Source organism: Mustela erminea, chromosome 3 (assembly GCF_009829155.1).
Source record: "Mustela erminea isolate mMusErm1 chromosome 3, mMusErm1.Pri, whole genome shotgun sequence".
NCBI lineage: Eukaryota > Metazoa > Chordata > Mammalia > Carnivora > Mustelidae > Mustela > Mustela erminea.
Genome location: NC_045616.1, coordinates 35364574 through 35388890, shown reverse-complemented (window position 1 = coordinate 35388890; position 24317 = coordinate 35364574). Strand labels below are relative to the sequence as shown.

The 24317-nt window shown below is 38.5% G+C and overlaps 1 protein-coding gene and 1 long non-coding RNA gene across 2 annotated transcripts in view; both read right to left on the bottom strand.

Moving 5' to 3' along the window:
- Positions 1-3268: 3268 nt before the first annotated feature.
- Positions 3269-8846, bottom strand: LOC116586067. Its single transcript, XR_004283878.1, has 3 exons — positions 8769-8846; positions 7974-8094; positions 3269-4230 (listed from the first exon to the last, which is right to left on the bottom strand). It is a non-coding gene; the product is annotated as an uncharacterized LOC116586067 (long non-coding RNA).
- A 6173-nt stretch (positions 8847-15019) lies between these two features.
- FBXL17 (F-box and leucine rich repeat protein 17) overlaps positions 15020-24317 on the bottom strand; it is a 505478-nt gene continuing 496180 nt past the window's right edge. The window contains exon 9 of the mRNA XM_032335597.1: positions 15020-17596. Within this exon, the coding sequence (XP_032191488.1) occupies positions 17456-17596 (141 nt within the window). The 3' untranslated portion in view covers positions 15020-17455. The remainder of the gene's footprint in view (positions 17597-24317) is intronic.

Genomic DNA, 24317 nt, shown 5'->3' with positions numbered 1-24317 from the left:
TTTCCTCATCCCTGTAGGAACGAGGTCAGAGTCCACATCTGTTTTATCTTTATTTCTCAGCATCCTGCGTAGGGTTTGCTCATAGTAACTCCCATAAAGATGGGCCAAATGAATCAATGCTTATACCCAGACCATCTCTAGCTTTTAAGGTACAGGAGACTAAATTGTATTTTTCATCAACATGTCTTGAAAGGAGCCTAGAACAGTTTTTTGCATGGAAGGTGCCGAATGAATGTTGATTCAGTCAGAGAAACCTCTGATACCCAATTCTTTTTCTCATCCAGACCTCCCCCGGTGCCCTTCTCCCAACCCGGCAATGCTGAGCTGGGTCTCCTTCAGTGCCAAGCACTCCTGTAATCTAGCTGCTGAGCGTCTGTAGCATTCTGATATAATGCATTAAAACATTTCCTCAGCCAAGTGTTTTACACAACATAAAATATTTTCCTATGCTAATGTTTCTTTTATTGCGTTTTTTACAAAAAAAATTATCACACATTCTACAGATATTCAGCAACACTTACTCAACTGAAACACAAAATAAAATTACGGAAACACCAAATACAGACATTCTCTCAAATTAACCGGAAAGAACTGATTGTTTGTGAGGAATACATGCTACCAGGTAAATTGCAGCATGGCCCTTGCCTAGGGCTCTCTTCCATCAGACATCACAGTTGGGGGCACCTCACGGGAGGGTCAGGGCTACTGTCCCTTTGTCGGCTGACCCAGCCGTCGGGACTGAGCGATTCATGGTTATGTCCTAGGAGATGGTTTACACTGGAGCTCTTGGTTTCACAAAGTAGACAGAGGAAGGAAATGAGGAAGAGATGTAGACTTGGTAAGAACTACTGAGTTGAGAAGACACTCCCTGCCAGAGGAAAGTAGAAGTGGCGTCACCCTGGGGAAGGACCACTGCCTGGGAAAAGAGGACATACCGATGTCAGAGGAGAACAGATATTAAAGGGCTGGGCGTGGAGGTGAGATTGTGACAAGGAGGAGGTAGGGAGGGTATCGGGTAGGAAGTCAGTGAAGGATGGTCACGTGGTGGTGCCTCTGTTCTGGGAAGTAAGGCCTGAGCTTGTGTATGGGCATGGGGGGGAAGAAGTAGAGTGAGCTGACCGTGCAAAGTTCAGCTTTTTATACTTACATCTGCAACTGTGAACCACACCCATTTCGACCCCTGTGGCTCAGAGGCCAAGGGCCAAGGGGCCTGGACCCGGGTCCCAGAAGGGTAGCAGTTGTGCATACACGTATCGTATCGGTTTCTTCAAGTCCCCCACGCATTTGCCATGAGTGTTTTCACTTCTGCTTGACAGACGAGGAGACCAAGGACCGGGGAGCCGGACTAGCTTGCAGCTGGCAATCTGTTGTACTCCACAGAGAGAGGGAGGCCAGGCTGGATTCGGTTCCTCTGACCACTCACCCACTGGTGTGCTCTCCCACTTCATTTACATCTCTGTTCGTATTTCACTCTTTAGGGGAAGGTTTCTCTGATCACCATTTTTTAAAAAGATTTATTTATTTTTACAGAGAGAGAGGGAGAGAGAATCTCAAGCAGACTCCATGCTGAGCACAGGGCCCGACATGGGGCTCCATCTCATGGCCCCGAGATCACGACCTGAGCCGAAACCAAGATTGTGTCATCCAGGCGCCCCCATCACCATTTATAAATAGGAACCCTCCCTCCACATCAACACCTATTCCCCCTTTCCCTAACCCCACACCTACGGCCCCAGAAATACTAATACTTACTTGTCTGCTTGTTTATTGATCTTTTTCTTCCCCCACCACAATGCAAGCAGAATTTGTCTGTTCTATTTACTACTGTATCCGCCCAACTTAGAACTGTGCCTGGCACATCACCCTTGCCTAACCCTATTCAAAATGTGTGGACCAGGACCTCTGAATCCCCTGGGCATCTTGTGCAATTGCAGATTCTGATGCCTGGCATAGGGCCTGGGGTGCTGATGTGCTGATGTGCCTGGTCTGGGGACCACCTCCCATGAAGTTTCTTCAGCTCTGACTGGGTGGTAGATGGAGACGGCCATAGAGGAGGGCAAAGCAGAGATAGAATGGAGGGGGATAATTAAAGCGGGTCTCTTGCAGATAATTTTCTGTGCTTGGCAATTTCTCTTTAATCTCATGAGCATCTTGAGTGTGTGATATTTCTAAATTCTAAATTCCATAACACCCTGATCAGCCACCAAGCCTCAGATCCACCAGCCTCCCTCAAGGGGACGTTAGGAGCCGCACTGCAGCTGGAAACCTGGTTCAATTCCAAGCATACCTTAAAAACAGAAAAGCCTCAAAGGCTGCAGCTGAAGGAACCAACTCTCTGAAAACAGGGATTTTCTTTAGGGTCTGTTTGGCAAACACGTATGTTTCTTACTTTGAGGCAGGTCATGTCAGCAGTTTAATTTAAGACATCAAATGAGAAACAATCTGTCTGGTATAACCTTTTGCCGGTGAAATGAACAGCCTCTGAGCCAGCTCCCAGAGAACACTCTCATTATCCTGGTCTTCGTGACATGGGACATATTGTCTCTTTTCTTGACTTGACCTTAACACATCACTGATGCAAAACATATTCCTAGTTTGAAAAATAGTCATCTAGAAAATAAAACCATTTCATCGTCTCAGCCACAGTTCTGAGCCTCAGCACGGTTGAAAATGTGTTTTATTTGTTTGATTTGTACCACTGACGGGGTCTAGCCTCTTAAAAAATTAGGGAAATCTTCGTGAGCAGAGAGGTACACTGCAAAAATGCATCCTTTCCATTCCAAACACAAGGGGAGCAGACTCAGATGAATGGGAATATGGATTCTTTGATTTTGGTCATCGAAGTCCCTTAAAAACTGAAGGTTGAAGAGAGTTTTGTGTGAACGTAAAGGCTCATGATCAAATTAAAGGAAAAAATACCTAAAATCTCCCAAACTCTTTAAAATTGCAAAAACGTGGTTTATATCATGGCAAGTTTTGGTGGAATTGGGGGAGAAAAGTTAGGGACCATTGAACTTAACGAGAGACTTTCACAGATGAGGAAATTGTGGCCTAGAGAGGGACACTTGCTCAAAAATATGTAGCTGCAGTTGGAAGAAGCAGAACTAGAATTCAGGTCTCCTGGTCTGCAGGCTAACGGCCTTTCCACTGCAGTTACTGTTCTCCCTGACAAAAGTCCTATACATGGTAGGGTTATGGACATTGGGGAGGGTATGTGCTATGGTGAGTGCCGTGAAGTGTGTAAACCTGGCGGATCCACAGACCTGTACCCCTGGGGCTAGTAATACATTATATGTTTATAAAAAAATTAAAAAGTTAATTAAAAAAAAAGTCCTATACAATGGGCATACTGGTATTTATTGGTGCATTACTTGTTATGAGGGCCTCACTGGACTTACATCGCTTAGGGTTAGCCTCAACTACTACCAACAATGGCTGAAATAAGATAAAAATTTACATTTCACTTATTTGAAAGAAGACGGGTTGTAGGCAGTTCTGGCAGAGCAACTCCCCAGAAATTCGGACCTACTCTCCTTTTAACTTTGCGCTACATCTTTCTATTGTCGATTCATGACCCAAGATGGACGCTGAGATCCCAGCCATTATGTCCACACTATATACTGGAAAATGAGAAGAAATAAAGGATAAAGGGTCTTTCTTCTGCTGTCTCTTGCTCTCTTGAGGAGACCTCCATAAATTTCCTTCCAACAATTTCTGCTTACATCTCACCAGCCAGAACTTATGTTGCTGGGAGACTGGGAAATGTGACTCCATATCAAACTGGGGCTGTGTTTCTGAGGAAGAAAAAGAACATGGGTGTTGGGAGGCAATGAGCCATCTCTGCCACGGTATACTGTCGATGTACCACTAAAAGCACTCCTCTGAATGTCTAAATTTGGCCTCTTTCAAGCAATACAGTAGGAGTTATGGTTCTGGGAGTGGTAGAGCAGCTTGTATTAGACTAACCCTCCCACAGGTAACAATTAAACTCTGGGGATGAACACAAAAACAACCTCTTGAAGTTACTGGAGGGCAACCCAAAGTGGGCAGTTAGTAAAGATACTTCAGCCATCTCAAGAAAGGAACCACACTCATTGGGCAAGATCCACATTTACATGGTTTCCCTTGAGGGCGCTCTCCACTTTACATAGTACCTGAGCAAAAAGGTGCTGTCTGTAGACTTGAAGGATCAGAAGAGTCCAGGAAATGGGAAATTGAATGAAGGAAATCCTGGAAATAAAAGAGACCCGTCAGAAGCTGCATACAAACTCTCTGCCAATTCTTGCCTGACTCCTCCTCTGTGCTTTAAAGAACCCAGTAAAAGCAGCAGTTGGAAAATTGAAAAGATTAAAAAGGTGTTTCAGCTCTGTCAACACAGGCAAGAAAGAGTTGAGAGTTGAAGTCTCCCCTAAGTTAGAGGGACTTGGCTATTATTCTTAAAAATATTTTTCTCTCCCAGCTTTTCTTTGTCTGGGATTTCAACTGAACATATATTAGGCCACTTGTACTGCAGGCCACTGAGGCTTTGTTCTTTTTCTTCCCTATTTTTTTTTTTTTTTTTTTTTTTTTTTGCTTTCCATTCTTCAGATGACATCATTTCTATTGCTATATTTCACATCCAGTGACTCTTTTGCCAACTCGCATTTGCTCTTAAGCCCATATTCAATGAATTTTCTATTTCAGATATTGTACTTTTCAGTTCTAGAATTTCCATTTTTTCAAATATAGTTTCCATTTCTCTGCTAAGATTCCCCATCTGTTCACTCATTATGATCATTTTTTTTTCTCAAAGTACTAGGGCATATTTATAATAGTTCCTTTAAAGTTCTCATCTGCTAATTCCAATATCTGGATCGTATCAGGGCTATTTCAACTGACTGATTTTTTTTCTTCATTATGAGTAAGCTTTTCTTTTTCCTTCACATACCTATTAGTGTACTATTCTGTTGTACACAGGACACTATATAGATCATATGTTGCAGAGATTCTGATTTCTCTTCTCTTCCTTTGTTGATTTTTCGCTTTTTTCCATTAGACAGATTATTGGTTGAAGACCTTGAACTAATGAGGGCTTTGTTAGAAAGAAAACACAGGTCACCAATAGCAGGATGGAAAAGGGCTATCATTATAGATCTTACAAACATTTAAAAAAAACTAACAAGGGACTATGAACAATTTTACGCTAATAAATCCTATAGTAAGATGCAATGAAAAAAATCTCTTGTGTTCTTCTGATACGAGAGAAAATTAAAAAATGGAAAACCTTCCCACAGAGAAACTCCAGGCCCTATGATTTCATTGGGGAATTCTTTTTTTTTTTCTTTTTTTAAAGATTTTGTTTATTTATTTGACAGAGATCACAAGTAGGCAGAGAGGCAGGCAGAGAGAGAGGGGGAAGTAGGCTTCCCACTGAACAGAGAGCCTGATGCGAGGCTCGATCCCAGGACCCTGGGATCATGACCTGAGCCTTAGGCAGAGGCCCCAACCCACTGAGCCACCCAGGCACCCCCACTGGGGAATTCTTTTAAGAAATAAATATACCTGGGGTGCCTGGGTGGCTCAGTGGGTTGGGGCCTCTGCCTAAGGCTCAGGTCGTCATCCTGGAGTGCTGGGATTGAGCCCCACATCAGGCTCTCTGCTCAGCGGGGAGCCTGCTTCCCCTTCTCTCTCTGCCTACTACTCTGCCTACATGTGATCTCTGTCTGTCAAATAAATAAATAAAATCTAAAAAAAAAAAAAGAAAGAAATATACCAGTTTTACATAGTCTTTCAGAAAATAAAGAAATATGAGATCATATAATATAGCAGAAAAAAATGAATGTGATAATCTACATGACCATATTAATCAATTCAAAGAAATACTAAAAAGAATTTCTTCAGGATAAAGAAAAATGATATTAGAAGAAACTTACCTAAAATTATATAACTATATAGTTTATATATACTTATAATTACTTATATAAAGATAGGGTAAAGAAAATTATATTTGAAGAAACTTATATAAACTTACATAAATATATAGGATTTATATATTTATAAATATTTATATAAATATAAAATAATGAAGGCTTCCAGAAATAATACTGGGTATTATTTAGGGTAGATACTAAAAGATTAAGAAAAACATTTGACAAAATTCACTACACATTTGTGATAAAAACTCTCAGGGGACTAAAAATAGAAGTGAATCTTTACAATCTTATGAAAGCCATCTACAAAACCCTATAGCTAAGAACACACTTAATTGGGAAAGACTAAACACTTTCTCCCTAAGATCAGGAACAAGGATGTCAGCTCTCACCAAGTCTATTAATACTGTATTGGAGCTTATAAGCCAGTGCAATAGATCAACTACGGGGATTAAAAGGCATAAAGATTAGAAAGAAATAAGCATTATGTTTAATTACTGCAATTTTTTGGTTTAAAAAATCCTAGGAATCTGCAAAATAACTAAGATGTAATAGTAAGTTTAGCAAGGTTGCTGGATGCAAGACAATGTACAAAAATAAACTGTAATTCTATAACCTAGTAATAAAATTTTTTTAAAAATTTATATTCTACTTACAGTAGCATCAAAATACATAAAACATATAGGAGTGATTTTTAATAAAAACAGGGCAAGACTTCTGAAAAATACAAAATATTGAGAGTAACTAAAGAAGACTCTGATAAATTGAGAAATATGTTTATGGACTAGAAGACCCAGTATTGTTGATAAGTCTATTATTCTCAACTTTATCCAGACTTTGAAATAAAACCCCAGTTAAAGTTCTAATGGACCCTCAAAATGGCTAAATTTAAAAGATTGATAACATAAAATGTCAGTCAGGTTGTGGAATAATGGGAACTCTCATTCATTGGTATTAGTCATAGTAGAAATATGTATAACCAATTTAGAAAACATTTGATAGTACAAGGTCTATGTGTGTGTGTGTGTGTGTGTGTGTGTGTGTGTATTCTATCAGTCAGCAATTCTACTTCTATGTATTTACCCAAGTAATGTCACTCCTAGGAATATATACCATAAAAAGAGTTGTACAAAATTATTTATAGCTGCATTATATATGGTAGTCAAAAACTGGTACCAACTCAAATATCTATTAACAACAGAATGGAGAGATAAATTGTGATATATTCATACAATGGACTACTACTCAGCAACAATGGATACACACAATAGCATGGATAAATCTCAAAAACAATCACATGAGGAAAAGACCTCAGACCCAAAGAATACATACTGTATTCTTCCATGTAGAAGATATTCAATAAAAGGCAAACACAGTATGTGACAGAAATCAGAACAGTGCTTGTCTGTGGTGGGGTGAGAGTATTGGGGAAATTTCTGGGGTTGTATATACACATGTGTATACATAGACACAAACACCTATGTATTATATGTATATAGTTTTTAATAAATTGTATATCTTGTTGGCAATGCTTGTTACAAAAGTCTACACCTTTGTCAAAGTGCAGAGAATGGTACCTTAATATGTGTGTATTTTATTGTAGGTGAATTACACCTCAATTGAAAAAAAACATGAGTTCTTATCAGTTGTCTGTTTTGGTGTGAGCAGGCAGAGGAAAAGCCCACTTATCAGCAAAGTCAGGACAGCTAGCTGGCCACTTAATTGAAAAGTTTATTAAAATAATCATTTAAGGGTCGCCTGGGTGACTCTTGTTGGGCCTCTGCCTTCGGCTTGGGTCATGATCTCGGGGTCCTGTGATTAAGCCCCACATAGGGCTCTCTGTTCAGCGGGGAGCCTGCTTCCCCCTTTCTCTTTGTTTGCCTCTCTGCCTGCTTGTGGTTTCTTTCTCTGTCAAATAAATAAACAAAATCCTAAAACAAAAAATTTAAAAGTATATATGTTCATATAGTATTTCAATACTTTATTTTAATGTAAAACAAATAAACCTATATCTCATATATATACACTTATATTAAGATAAAACACACACACAAACATACACACCTTCACTGGCTAATCTTTTGATATATAGGTAAGGCCATTTTTCTTTGTTTTGTGTTCTACTTTGTCATTCTTGTATAAATCATCACCACAACACATCATCTATGATTTCGAGTGTCAATTTCTTTAAAAAGGAATAAGAAATTAAATTCAGTGTTGAAGCAGTCTAAATGCAAACTCCTTCTAGGTTTTTATAATTTTCCCACATTCTACATCTTGTGAGTCCTGTCACTGACTTAAAGATTTTTTTTTTTGTGCTGCTCCTTCCATTTCAATTTCCAAATCATTCGACTTTGTTTTCATAACAGAGTGACAACTCTCTTTTTCCATTCTTATTTGATTTGTTTATATCGTATTTAATTTCACTGCATCATCACAATAACCATACAATCTTGCATTAAGGCACTGCTCAGATCCCTGTAACTTCTCATTTAAGCCCAAGATAATGGGCTCCTTCCACATCCATCAAGATGTAATAAGGTCATAGTCACGATAAAGTCCATGTAATAACAGAAGGTAAAGCTTTGTCTTTTTTTTTTTTTTAAGATTTTATTTATTTATTTGACAGAGAGAGATCACAAGTAAGCAGAGAGGCAGGCAGAGAGAGAGAGAGAGGAGGAAGCAGGCTCCCTGCTGAGCAGAGAGCCCGATGGGGGACTCGATCCCAGGACTCTGAGATCATGACCTGAGCCGAAGGCAGCGGCTTAACCCACTGAGCCACCCAGGTGCCCAAGCTTTGTCTTTTTAATCTATAAACCTCTTAAAGGGTCCCTCACCTTCCTTGCTCTCTTTGCCTACCTTTTGCCCCACCAGCTAAAATTCACAGTGAAACTTGGATACTTGATACTTTCACACCTTTCATGTCTATGTTCTTTCTTTTCTCTGAAATGGAAAGGCAAACATTGTTTAGAGATCTTTACAATCATTTTTTCCCTAAGTGGCCACTAAATATAATAATATGGTACCCAGCTTTTTTAATATTCTGGAGAATGCAGACTACAATCCTGATAAGATACCACTATAGGCCCATTGGAAGCAAATGAGTGGTCATGGAGAAATTCCATCCTCTGCCGGGGGAAATGTGAACTGGTTCACTCTTTGGAAAATGGTGGAGCATCACCTAATCAAACTGAAGGTATGCAAATACTAGCACTTACTCTCCTAGGTCTGTATCCAGAGATGCATGCTCACACCTGTACAAGAATGTTCTTGGCAGCAGCATTTGTAATTGTCCCAAACTGGAAGCAAGCCAGATGCTTTTTCTTAAAAAAAAAAAATTTTTTTTTATTTATTTGGGAGAGAGAGAGAGAGAGGAGAGAGGTCAGAGGGAGAAGCAGACTCCCTGCTGAGCAGGGAGCCTGATGTGGGACTCGATCCTAGGATTGCAGGATCATGACCTGAGCCAAAGCCAAAGATGCTTTTTCAATAGCAGAATGGATAAATGGTAGCATATCTACACAATAGAATATTAAGTAGCAATGAAACGGTATGAACTATAGGTACACACAACAAAATGGATGGATCCTAGAAACACTATCAAGTAAAGAAAGGAAGGCACAAAACAAAACACAGAGTATGATTCTTTCATATAAAGTTCAAAACCAGGCAAAACCAAATTACATTTTTAAGGATGCATATAGGTGGTACAACAAAAATAACAAGAAAACTATTTCCATAGAGTCCAGGATAGTGGTTACATTTGAAGGTAGGGTGATGCTTGGGCCAGGGAGGGGGTCCTTGAGGAAAGGCCTGCTAGGGTACCAGTCGTGCCCTATTTCTTAACCTAAGAAGAACTTCCTTCACAACCGTATTACAACTTTACAAATATGTGCTATATTCCCTGTTGTGTTCACAGCAAAATGTTTAAAAATAGTGAACGTTTAACGTAATTCATTTAATTCTTCTTGTCACCATCATTTCCCATGTTCCCAATTCCATGTTCGGGGATCGGTTTCAAATATATCATTCGTCCTTAGAGGCATGAACAGTGTGATCACTAATTTTCTTAGATTCTTTGGTTAATGATAAGAACGAACTATGGCTAAGAAGAAACAGGAACAGTAACATTCATCAGCAGGAAAAAGAGGAGAGAAGGGGACTATCATTTGTTAGTAGACATTTGAGCAAATTCAGTCATTTAAGTGATCTAATAGAGATACCTAATTTTCACATTAAACCCAATTATTGAAGTTATCTGTAAGTGTGCTTCCTAGTATTTGTCTCTCCGCATCCAGTACAGTAATCCAACTTTTGATTTGGAATCAAAGAAACATTAATAAAAGCTTTTATCGAAAGCCAATTATCAAGATGCCTTTTTTTTTCACTCAATAAGTGACTCAGTTGCAAGATGTTGCTTATCATTTCTATTAGCAAAACCAAACTTGCTGAGATATTTCCACTTATTTTGGTATGATTTATAAAAATTACCCTTGTCATCACCACCCAAGACCATCAAGGTTCATCTTTTTTTTTTTTTTTAATAGCACTTATTTTAAAAAAGCCCCTCTTCAGGCACTAATTTTTCATTTTCCATTATGTTGATTACTAAAAATTTCAAAGAAAGAACAGGAAGTTGAATAGACTGCATTTAGTAGGCATCGTTTATGATTGGATTTTACACATGAGCACTCGATCATGTATACACACACACACACACACACACACACACACACACACACACACACAAGGACTACAGTCACACCACTGGGAGATTTTAGGCTAGGGAAAGGAACTCAGTCAGTGCCCATCAGCCTGTCTAGCTGTACATTCCCAGGCCACTCAATGTTAATGCCTCTCACCTCCAGATCTCTCAAGCAATGCCAAACTGTGGGAAAAGTGCATGAAACCTTTATCCATCAGGAGGTGAATAAAAGAGCCAAAACAAACACTTGCCATTTGGTTGTTTCTCTTTCCTTGGGCTAATGGAATCCATACAGAGCTTTATTAGCCAAGCAGAATCATAAAAAAGGGATGCTATTTGGAGTTCTTAGAGAGATGATTTTAGTTTGCTGAAAAAAAAAAATTTTTTTTTTTTCTGGAGATGGCTGTGTTTCAGGGACCAAGGAAGTTATATTCCTGCATTTGTAACTCCAGAATATATCAAGAAACCACAATTAATTTTTGTCAGCATGATGCTCCAAACAAAAAGCAACATAATATCCACAAATGGTAGCATGGGTAAATAAATAAATTACGGTTTATTCATATAGTGAAACGGATAGACTTGACCCTAACTGTTCATTTCAGCTATAGGTTATCACATTATCAGACAAGTCTCTGTATTACTAAGTGGTTTGAAGCCAGATTTATCTGTGTAATTAAAAATGAAGTGATAATGAAAGGGTCCCCCACTGCTTTACAAAACAGTGTAGAGGTCCTTTGATTCCTGTGGTAATGACATGACAGATATGCCACAAGAATTCTCACAGCTGTCTCAGTGCCACATGGACAGCTGTTCTGCTTAGAATTCCAACGATAGTCGGAGAGAAATCAGGAAGTTGCGCAATGCTATGCTCCCAGCACAGGAGAGGAGAAGGGTAAGACTAACGTGTGCCCCACCGCTGCCACCAGTTTCAACATGGGATTGTGTAAACTCTGCTTCACACAGAGCTAACCTCCACTACTGAACTGGTAGGTTTAGCAACTCTTGATAACCAATTTAAACAAGGTATACTCCCTTTTCTCCTTAAACTTTAAATAAAATCTTTGACACAAAATAATTTTTTACATAAACATACATTCTGAAGCAGATTAATAAAACAAATACTGGCGAAGCCTCTCTTCAACTTATAAAAGAGAACCTACAGATTCAGTAGAAGTCCTTTGCATCAGGGCACCTGGGTGGCTCAGTGGGGTAAAGCCTTTGCCTTCAGCTCAGGTCATGATCTCAGGGTCCTGGGATGGAGCCCTGCATCCGGCTCTCTGTTCAGCAGGGAGCCTGCTTCCCCCCACCCTCTGCCTGCTTCTCTGCCTACTTGTGATCTCTGTCAAATAAATAAATAAAGTCTTAAAAAAAAAAGAAGAAGAAGAAGTCCTTTGTGTGGTCTTGCAATCCTAACTCACTGTCTGCTCCTCACAAAGATTATCACCGCTCTGTGGATTTCCAACTGTTACCTTTTTCTTTTTCCCTTTTTATAAATACATGTGTGTCCCTAAATAATGGCTTACGTAATTTTGCTTGTTCTCACTTGATTCTAGGATAGAACACACTTCGGGTTTTCCTCCTACCATTCAGATTATTCCACCTTCATTCCCTTGCTTTTCTAGCCTTGCAAATCTTGGAGCGCCTGAAGACACCATCCTGAGATCTCTTTCTAGCCAACCTAAGGGGTTATGATGATCCAGACAGGTTTGTGGTTTTTAATGCCACCTATGAACCTCTCTTCTGAAATCCTCTCTCCTATATCCAACTCCATACACCACCTATTCACTTGAATGTCTAATAAGCGCCTCAAAAGTAACTCTTCCAAAACTGAGCCTTTGATACTCTCCTCCAACATTTTTTTTCTTCTCCACAAACAAATGGAAACTCCATTATCTCTTTAAATATTGCCTGTCTCCTATTCTATTTTTCCATCTGCAAGATTAGATAGATAGGTTGGAAAAGTCTCACACTAGGTCCCATGTGTCTTAACCTCTCAGTCTTCCACCTGGAAATTATCCACACAAAAGAAAAAAGACTATTTTTTTTTTAACTTCCTTTTTACTTTATTCAGATCTACCTTTCAGTTTATAAATTCTTCCCTTAGCTGATTACCACTACTACTCAAGCCTTCCATTTTAATTTCAATTATTACATTTTTCCTTTCTAAAAATTCTATTTAGTTTTTTAAAAAATATATCTGTTCATTTTTTGATGGTTTTTTCTTATATGTTTTAAATACCATATCTTTGAATATACCAAACATTTATTTTGTACTGTGTATTTGAAAATTTAATATCAAAGCCTTTGAGGATGGGGGTCTATTGCTTGTTTTTTCTTGCTGACTTGCACTAGTGTTGACTTATTTTCTGTTGTTCTCTGTGATTTTAGCTTGTGAGTTTATATTTACTGCCTCTCTATTTATGGGGGTTCTTTTAAGGCCTGAATTAAAGGGTATCTTTCTCAAGGGATGATTTTTTTGTCTGCTTTTCTTAGGCAATGAACCCTTTTAAAAATACAAATAAGCAACACAAAATATGCAGTGTAGATTCAGATACTAAACCATGTGAATGGTAGCCAGTGGCTATTAATTTAAAAAAAAAAAACCTTAAAAAAGAGAACAAAAAAACCCCAAACCCATGAATAACCACGGCTGAAAATGACAATTTTCCTTGCTATTTGTGTCTTTAATTTTTGTTTTATTTTTGTTCACTATTTGTAAAAGGGTATTGCCTTTCAGGATTCTGGCTTTATGTGAGATGAACTCTTGATTTCTCTCCCTGTTATTCACTGACCCGAAGTTTTGTGAACAATACAGTCTCCCATATTTTGTTAGTTTCTAGGCTTCTCTAGAGATAGAAGTTTTAGCCTGCATCAGAGTCATCCAGGATGGGTGATTTTCTAAAATACAGACTGCATGCCCTTAGTCACAACCACTCAGTTCTGCTGTTGTAGCATAAAAGCAGCCACGGAGAATACATTAAAAAAATGCGTGCAGTTGTAGTCCAGTAAAACTTTATTTACAAAAATATGCATCAGGGCATATTTGGCCTGGGGCCAACGTTTGCTGACCCCTTCTCTAGACTGATGTTCTTATTCCGTACCTGGTCACAAGGGGTTTCTTTTGCTTTCTTGCAGGCATGTCTAGTCAGAGAAAAGGGCTTAAAAATATGAAATACGAAATACAAAACTGAAAAGTTTTAGACGTTACATAGCAGAAATTCTAGCATATGGACAGAAATAGAAGTCCTGCATTTAAATTTCTACTTGTTGAAAGAATTTAGGGCAAGACATTTTAAGAAATGACCTTTCCTACAAGTCTCGTCTCTCCAGTGTCGAAGAGGAGTTTATGGTTAGCCCTTGCTTCTCTGTTGAGGCTTTTTCTACCCCCTGCCCCTACAGAACACATACTCTTCTACTTGACTTGATTGCCTCAAACACCCTGAATTTGCTGTGCTGTCTCATACTCTCATGACTTTGCACACATTTTTCCATCTTCCAGGTTGTTCTCCCTTCCTTCCCACAGCAAGTTTGGTAAATTCTTGTTATTCCTTCAACCCTCATTAAAAGGATCTCTTCTGTGAGGCTCTTCCTTCCCAAAGCTGCTACTGTCTCCTATGCATTCCCTCTAATTATGCCCACTATTTCAGCTATTGTACTCCACTGTTACTGCTAGTTTTCAAGAATGTGTCTTTGCTAGGCTATGAGAAACTCGAGGATGGGAATGAGTTTTATTTATCGTTAAATGACCAGTGCCGGCCCATGTTTTTTACTCAATATATTTATTTTATTTGCTTTTGAAAAATTGAATAAATGGCTAAGCAAATGAATGAGTCTTCAGGGAATGGGATTTTAAACAAACCACTTGTTTAAGGTTTTAATCTATCTCAGTAATCACTGACCAAATTAGAACCTCCTAAACCCAGGCTTGTTTATTATTCTGGTTAGTCAAACCTACATAAAGTCAGGAGTGAAACACACAAGGACACGGGCCACTGCATGCATCCCACCCAGCCAACACCAGGGAGGCCATTTATTGTCTCTAAAATAAAACAAAAGACACAGTGTTTTGTTTCTCTTTTATTGCAACCCATTGCAAGGTCAAAAGATTCACGGAAATATAGAAACTACAAACTGGGTGAATTTCCTTTATCCACTCAAAAAGACATTAAAGACAAAGGACCAGAATTTTTCACTACAGCAATATATTTCATAGTCTTTATTCTGAAAATACTGTTGACATTTTGGAGAGGATAAAAAGCCCTGCATTAAATGTGTTCACATGTATTTATGACATTCTAAGCAAAACAAGAAACTCTATATTGCCCAGAAATCATTTTAAGCCTCATTTCAAAGCATCTAATGAGAACACATTCAACAACCATCACAGGATCACTCAAGGTGATGCTTTTTTTTTTTTTTTTTCCTGGTTGTTTTTTTGAGATTAATGCTTTGAGGCTGGATATGATATTTCTACAGATTTCTACAAATATACCAAAGCAGTTTTCCAGGTTATGTTGCATCAGGCTTTCTGGATTAGTCAACATCTTAAGGAATAAGTGCAAGTCCCCCACCCTCCCACCCCCCAAGCTAAAGCATGTTATAGTGCTGTATTTTAGATTCAAACAATGCAACATTAAAAAAAAATCAATTATACACTTCTGAAACCGTTTGACAACCGAACTGTAACACTCTGAAGATTATTACAACTTTGAACTGAAATGGCACCATACCTATCATCAATGACTCTCCCTTCTTTTGTCTTTTTTTAACTATTTAAAATATAGTGTGACATATATAAAAATTAAACTTTTGTTTATTCACTCAAGCTACTATTACTATACATACTGTCTTATAAATTAGTTTTGGATTAAAAACCAGTTAAAATATTGTGAATTAAAATATTTTTTCAGTGGTGGGGAAATGAATATGAAAATGATACCAATTGATGTGCAAGAAGAACTTTTTTATTAATAATAAACAGCTTTTTTTTTCCTTACACAAATTTTATTCCTTTCAAATTAAATTAGTAACCTATTTAGTGATGGAAAAAATACACTTGGTGCTTACTAACTAGATTTTCTTAACTGATTGGGATTAAAAGCAAAAAACATGCCACATCACAAACATGTTGACATAATCAAAGGAAACAGTGTTTACAAAAAAGGAGTCATTATAAATAAGTGAATGGTATTTGAATGTAAAGCTATATTTTGTTTCTTACAGCTAGTATCATTTTAGCCATATTGGGACTTACTGAAAGTGAAACTCGAACCTGGTATATCTGTTAAAGACCAAAAAACCAGTTATGTCCACATTGGGGAAGAATAAATAGCAAACTCAAAAGGCAGGGTTTTGTGTCTAGCTCTACTATGAAAGATAATCAGTCTTTAGCTTAAAAAGGCTCCCTGCTGTCTTGATTATAAATCTAGACACAGCAAAGTTTACTTGAGCCTGAGTCCCTACTATGAATTAATTATAAAGATGTGTGAAATCACAACATATATTCATTTACTGATAGACATTGTCTTAACTGAAAGCTGGCAATCTTTAAACAAAGAAATCCTTATTTCTGATGAGTGTAAACAAAATCTTAAGGAAAAGATTTTCTTAATTTTTCTCTTAACTCATACATTAACCAGCAATAGATCTTTATAGTAGCACAAGAACTATTCAAAAATAACATGCATATATCCAAAAAACCTGTTCTAAAGCCCAAAGCAAAGCAAAAAAAAAAAAAAAAAAGATAAATCAATAGAAAGATTGTCTACTTATATCTCACTCATTAATCTTCTATTCATGTGACTACCTCCAAATCTCAGGAATATATTTTCATAATTACCAAAATTAACAAAAATAATTAAATGATCTGTAGGTTTTTTCTTTTTAAAATAACTGCACACTATTAATTACATTGGTGCCTTTAATGTGGATAATGCTAAGATTAGCTCCAAATATCATTAAAATATACCTGGACCAGTTACTATCCATGAAATAAAAACTAATACAATATTAACATAAAACTTAAGTAAAATATTCAGGACTCAACAGAACACATTTGCAGAATAATGAATAATTAACTTTTGTGAGCTGGCCAGGGGAGTTCAGATTGCTGCCTCCACATAAAAAACTTCACAGAAGGCTTTATTTTCTCTAGTCCCTACCTCACCTATAGACAGCAAGTCAACTCCTGCAGGTAGACTGAGGCAGAGCCACAGAGGATGACATGTTCCCTCAGGGACCTGGAGGAAGGCCCCTTCTGTCAGAAAACGATGCAGAAAGAAACTGCCCTGGAGTTCATGCACACGTGCTCATGTACACGTAGAGGAGGGGGTGTGAGAACCTATATGTGTGGGTGTGCCTACAATTTCGCAAAGTACTGGTTTCCTGGTTCCTAATTAGTGCAACATCACTTCTGGTCTGGTCATCATCAGGAGAAGTGCACGATTCTATCTCATCAAAAGAGAAGGCACATGCCTTCCTGTTGGGGCATCTTTAAGAGGCAGTAATTAGAAGATCAAAATAATAGACCAAAGTTTTTTGGTTTTACAGTAAAAAAAAAAAAATTTCCTTTAGAGAAATAAGCCTTTGAACTTAAAAACTAAAGGTTCTGTGGCTTTCGAAATCTTTAATTTTTAAGTAAAATAACTCTTAGCTCACCTGGGAACAAATAGCAGTTGCGCTTATGCTATGCAGTATGCAAACAAGACACAAACATACACACTAGGGTACACCCGTAGACATGGAACAGTTAAAACCTTTCCAAGGGATCACCCACCCCAGATCTCCAATTACCCTCCACCCTGCTGAATGATCCGAGTGGACGTGCGCATGGACAGGAGTGTTAGGAGGAAGCGGCAGACATGTTGGGGGTCCACCCCATCTGATAGGCTCTCTCCAAGGTCCTCTTGCAGTCCTGCAGCACGGTGCTGAAGGTGATGTGGGGGTACTGCTGTACCAGCTGCTCCACCGTCACTTCGTTGACCTGCAACCACAGAAGAGCTGCCGTCACGCACACGGACCGCTGAAACCGCCAGCTGCCCACGTCCTCGGGCGTGCTGTCGGTGGCACTGGGAACCCTCACCCTCACCCTCAGCAGCATGAGAAAGCGTTTTATAAGTTACGTGTTCCTTTTTGTCTGACCTTCCTGATTTCCTAAGTACTGGCGTTCGTTCACCCTTGGAGATTTGGAGATTTTTTTAAAAGACATACGATATCAAGAAATCAAGTGTGTTTTCTAGAAGCACAAATGGTGGTGACTTACTGAGAGCTTAACAATACCCATGGAAAAGCTAGTGCTTGGGAGGAGAGGCAGTGGTACCATAGCATTCTTATGTGCATTTGACTTCATCATCGACCCGACAGCTTCTTTAGGATAAAACTGCAGCTTGGTACAGAAGATCCACAGGATTCTAGATAGAAGTGTTGAGGAAAATGTTTATTTTTCTTTCCTTTAAATGTTAAGGTATTGCAAACTTCAAGTCCCTTTGTGAAAAGGGCTGAAATGTGAGGAATCAATAATTAAAACATACATGGCTGGCAGGTCAGGGATGGCCCCGGTAGACCTTAACCATCAAAGATACCACCTTGATTCTTGATTAGACAAGGCAATCAGACAGGCCTAATTAAAACTAACACCTTTACAATTGCTGTGCTGTGAAGGGATTAATTTGTCAATTATTTTTAAGCTGATTGCAGTTCATATCACAGAAGTAGACAGCTTCCTTCATCCTTTAGATAAATAAATGATTAACCTAAGAACCACAACTTTTAGGTAGCTTTATTTAAAATCTTTATTGAACACTTGGGCATTTTCAAATACATCAATATTTCATTTATCCTGAGTAAGCTGGTCTGAAAGAAGGTGCTTATGATACACAATTTTATGCTCCCTCTCCATGTCTGTCCATTATCGGAAAAGATCAGGACCACCAGGAAAAACCTAAAACAACATCAAACCCTTGCTGTTTGCTTTGAAAGCCTGTTTAGGAGTATGATGACCATGACATTCAGTCATCTGCACTTTTCTGAAATAACATGATGTTTTCTGGGTGATTTGGAAAACTATGTTATATATAATCTTTTTTTTTTTTAAATTGAGAATTGATATTTCAACATTGCATTGATGATAATTAATCTGTCAGAATACCTCTCTATTCAAGACTTGTTTGTATTTAAATCAACTTTCGTTCCAAATTCAATCAAACCATGTAGTTAATTCTTTTTTGTGATATAGATACAGTGTATAACATTGTTTTCAAAAACAAGAAGAAAATAATCTTAAATAAAAAGGAGAAACTGATATACAAGATAGAGTTGAGAAAATGAACTGAAGGCCTTAAGAGGATTTTTAAGCAGTGTTTTTAATTTTTTAATTTAAACTTATGCTCTAAGTCTTGCTTGAGTTGAGGCAGCTTATAACAGTACAGATAAAAGCTCATGTACCATATAGCCCTGCCTATCTCTCTAGCATATTTTTGATACTCCAGTCACCTGACATAATTTCAGATCATCAAAATATCCAAGTTTCTTCTGGTCTCAGGGTCCTTGCACATGTTATTCTCTTTCCTGGAATACTTTTTAATCCACTTTCCCCTAAAAACCCCTTCTTTATGCCTACTTCCTAGTTGTTCTTCAGTTCTCAGCTTCAGTGTCATTGTCCCAGCAGACTCTGACTACTGCCCTATCCTTGCTCCCCTTCTGAAGCTAGGTAAGGATTCCGGATTATTTATTCTTTCGACATTGCCCACTCTGACTTCATAGCACTTACAAAGTTAGTTTATAATTGCTTCATTTAATATCTCTTTCTCCTGCTCCAATGTACAATCCACAAGAGCCAAGATCATTTTTGTGTCCCATAAGTCAGGCCTAGTGATTAGTGAATGAATGATAAAATAAATACCAAATAATAAAGAAAAATTAGAAACTCAAAGCAAGGCAAAGCCATACACTAACATATTAATCACAAAGACCAGTGATTCCCCGGGGAATTCCTATTTGGCTCAGGAATTCCTTTCTTCAGAAGTCTTCCCTAAGCAGGCCTATATCCCAGAGAGGCTGGGGTAGGTACCCCCTTTCCTGTGCACCTGTGGTGGGCACCTTGCATGGTTTTTCTTGACTTAAGCACTCTCAGATTGCAATCATCACTTTACTTGCCTGTCCCTTCCACCTGAACATAAGCCTCTGGGGACCAGGGGACTGCCTTTTATCTTTAAGCCTAGCAAGCTGCACTCAACATGGAGAAGAAATATGGCAACTGTGGTTCATACCATGGACTTCAGAGTCAACCAGAAACAGGCTAGAACCCTGGTTTCACTTTATTTCTTCAAGATTTAGTTTCCTCAACTGTATACACAGGAAAAAAGTACTTAAGTAATAAGATTGTTATAAGGATTAAGTATAATGATAAGCTTAACATTGTGACTGACTTAAAAAGGTCCTCAAGTGGTAGCTCTTAATATTAAAGCAGGCGCTCAATAATTAATTCATGATATGTTAGGGTGACCAATTCTCTATAGTGATGCTCAATATTGTTCAATTTCTGAGATATTTCAGAAATGAGCTCTGATAACATTTGTTGTAATGTTCAAAATAAAATCATCACAGGGCAAGAGGAACCTTTAAAACGTACTTCATATACAAGCAGAATCTATTATATCTTATTATTCTCTGTGAGAGATTCCAGAACTTTCCTTAATAAAACAGTGCAGGCTTTAAATATCTACTTTCGGAAAAATCCTCCCTTTTCTTCACCTGATGCTCCCCATTCCGTTGTTAGTTTACCTTCCTCCCTCCTGCCATCAACAAACCCGTAAGGATGCAGTTCCCATTAAGAAAGAAAGGAAGTCACTTGGTCAGAGAGGATGCCCAGAAAATCTACATTGCATTGCAAGGGAAGAAAGTGTGGTCTGAGCCACTTGATATTCAAGGAACAGCAACCGGAAAAGAGATGATAAAGAATGGAGAAGAAAAGACATTTAAACCCACCCTAAAGATGGGGACAGGCTTTGGTGCTGTATCTTTTCTAATCTACACATGGGCCCATATAAAGTCCTCTACCTACGACTGACAGGCAATTGTTTTGGAGATCCAATTTTTAAAAACAGAAAGTATCTCTATGGGTTAACTGTTTTACAGGGATATAGATACAACTCACCCTAAGCAAACTTGATATGTGATGATAAATTTATGAAGCACATCGATGAGGGGATAATTGGCCACTTGGTAAAGTCGTCCACGGTGAGGTTAATTTACTTTTTCAGCTCTCCCAACATCTTTTATACATCCTTTGATTTACCAAAATTCATGTTACCTACTTCTTTTGCATTAAGTAATGTCTACCTGTACCTGGGAATACAGAGTTTATTAACTCTCTGGCTTTCACAGGCTATGAGCGAGAATAGACAGTAACTTGGCTTCATATGGCTCTATGAAAAGCAGAACAAATAATCCTCTGCGGATATAATATGTCTTCTAAGCAATCTTTTTGCTAACTGTGCTCTGTAAATTCTAGAAAACAAAGCAGAGGGGAAAATGCAAATGTTCCATGTTGGAGCTTTGTTGGGCAGAAGCTATTCAGGGGAAGTACATGTGTTCCCTCTAGGGAGGGTTCTATCTTTTCCTTATAGTGTCTCCTGGCGATAGAGTGTGACAAATTTTATACTAAAGTTATTTTCATTTACTCCTCAGAAGTACAAATTATGCTCACCTCTTTGTATAGAATCCATAAGCACTTTGGTGTCTTAGAGAAAGAGTTCGGTGTAAGACACCAGGAGGGTCCAAATCATTTTAAATCCTTACGCCTACATACACATTTCTGCAGACATTTTGTCATGCACAAATCTACTGGCTAGAATGAAAAGAACCGTTCTCTGTTCCAACTCACAAAATGTGTGTAATATAAAAAAGGAACGTAGATGAATTTTTTAAAATTTCCCCATGATCCCTGGTTTTCTGTATTCAATTTCTTTTCCTCTTGCTGAAAACTATCAATGGCAACTCCTATATTACACAGAAGATTTGAAAAATGCAGCCTATCTTCCTAAAGAAATATGCACTGGTGTCATTTGAAGAAATTACTGTGATTAAAGGGAAAACAGTGTGTACCACGGGTTTTTTTTTTTTTTTAAATATAAGAAAGATTGGATTTTATAGTTCTCTCCAAAGACTGCATAACCATAATTTACATTTTCAAAATTATTATAACTCTTTTCAAGGTAGTAGCAATTTGTCTGGTATTTTAATCTATTTTGAGTTAACATCTATTAGCACTTTTTGAAAATGTGAGGTAAATTGCTATGCTAATTAAGGTAAATCACACCATAGTTTCATTCTACTGCTGCTGCTACTATGGAAGGGTGAAGAGAGAACCTTCAGAGCTTCTGAGATTCAACTGAACTAATTTATCTAGACCATCACACTGCTGTTTCACCTCCTTACCAATACTTTCTCCAGTAAGTTCCAGCTATGTGTAAGCCCAAGCCTGAAGTAGCTCCCTAATGATACCTACGGTTCAAAAAAATACTATTTCTGATAAAATTTGCTGAAGAAACCATTTATATTATGTGATTCTTATTTCCTCTTTGCTTTATGTTTTTAAAATAGGACATGTTTCTTGTGAGGGAGGAAATATTTGACACCTGAGTATATCAAAATCACACTTATGAATAAAATAACCCACCTAAAATCACTTTTTAAAAAATCACTTTTTTCTAAATGGAGAAACTTTCCCTGCAGAAAGTGGCCACTACTGAAAATACCATTACCAATAACATGTATTGTGTTATCTCTAGACTGAAAGTTCCTTCACAGCAAAGAGTATTTGAGTCATCCCTTTGTTTTCAGTCCTATGTACATTGCCCACTGTATTCTTACCCCATTAGATTATGAGCTCAAGAGACAGGAGTTTCCGTTGGTTTTGTTCAATGCCAAATCCCTAGCACCTATCGAATGCCTAGCACCTAGTAACGACTCAATAAATATTTGTTGGCTCAATTAGTGCAGTGGTCATTCAATGAATAGGTATTGAGTAAACACAGAAGCATCTCTAAGTACTGCGCCAGACGTTGTGGAGGTAAGCTCACCTTGTTCCCAGACTGTTCCAGCTACAGTGAGGGCAGTCTCTAAAGTCTTGACATTATGGCGGCTCCAAACTCCTTTCGTCCTTTGAAGCTCATACCCAAGGTGATTCTTTGTGCTGCTCTCCTTTCCATGTGACATCTCAGGGTGCCTCTTTCCAGATACACCTTCCCTGGGGTTTCCAAAAGTTTTACACAGGAGACCAAAGTAGCTCATGATGGTGGTTCAGCCATTTTTTTGGGTCATGCTGCTGTCAGGCAGTACTCAGGAAATACCCAAGCTGTGCTTCAGTTAAATGATGGTAGCCTTCCTTACTGGAGATCAGTGACATATTATACCGGTTGGACAACACCGAGAAAGATGTTTATGGTCACTAGATATGAGCCGGTTTCCAAAACTTCGCAAAAACCCACATGGTTCAGAAGATTTAATGCTTCTGCTTACGGCATCAGCACCCTGCTTAGCGTGGCAGACCCAGGAGGGCCCCACAGAAGAATCTGAAATTCTGTGACATTTAAGGTCCCTTCTCATATCACAGTTATCTGGTGGTGGAAGGGGAACTGTGGGCACATCTCCTGACTCAGAACAATGCTATCTCCTGTAATTTTTTGGGCTTCCGTAATTCTGTCTTCACTGTTACCTGGGGGAAAATGGCAACCTGAGGAACTTTTTATCGTTGTTGGTTTTGTCATCATGGTGGTGTTAGGGATTTGTCATTCCAGATAGCACAGAAGTAATACTCAAGCAATCATGAGTGACTCATGGTAGAGTCTCAGACAAGGAAAAATTCTGTGACCCAAACTGTCCAATGCACTCCACTGAGAAACACTGTGCTCAACAGAATTAAGTACTCATGTGGTAGGGGACAAATCAAACACATTTCTTCTCTTCAGCATGGTTTACTTTGGCAAAATACTTGAACGTAACTTGCTCATTTTTCATCCTAATGCCCAATAAAGGCAAAACAAAAGCATGTCCCCATCCTAGCATGGAGGGAACGGGAAAAGTATTCAATGAGCATTTACAATTTTCCAGGCATATAAGCACTAATGTTCCCTATTACAGGTGACCTGTGGCTCAGAAAGAACTGGTATTTCACACAGGGTCATGCAGCTGGTAAATAGAGGAGCCAGGATTTGAATCCAGGACCCCTAAACACGAATGTTCTCTGCCTTGTGCCGTGTTGGCCCGGCATACAGATAACAGAGCCTGACTGGGACCTAACCGATCACCTGCCCCAGTAAAACATTCACTGACGTTCAATTTCCATCTACATGACAAAAAATGACTTCAATTTACATACAAATATATTTCAAAGTTCTTTACAATGTTTTCAAAATGGCTGCTCTATGCAATGTAAATTCTAATGGATCTCACATGGCTTGGGGAATATTCTGTTGTGGACTTGTAGTTGCACAAGACTTTGAAACATGGCAGAGACGTAATGATGCTGCAGGACAGACAAGGGACCCCCTAGCAGGGCACACAGGCCCATGACATAAACAGGCACTGCTTTCTCTCCAGTCCCCGGCCCATCAAAACATTTTTCTGTGTCCCAGAGGTACAATGACCAACATGACAGATATGGATCCTGTCCTCTGGGAGCAGGGAAAATTGACAACTACACA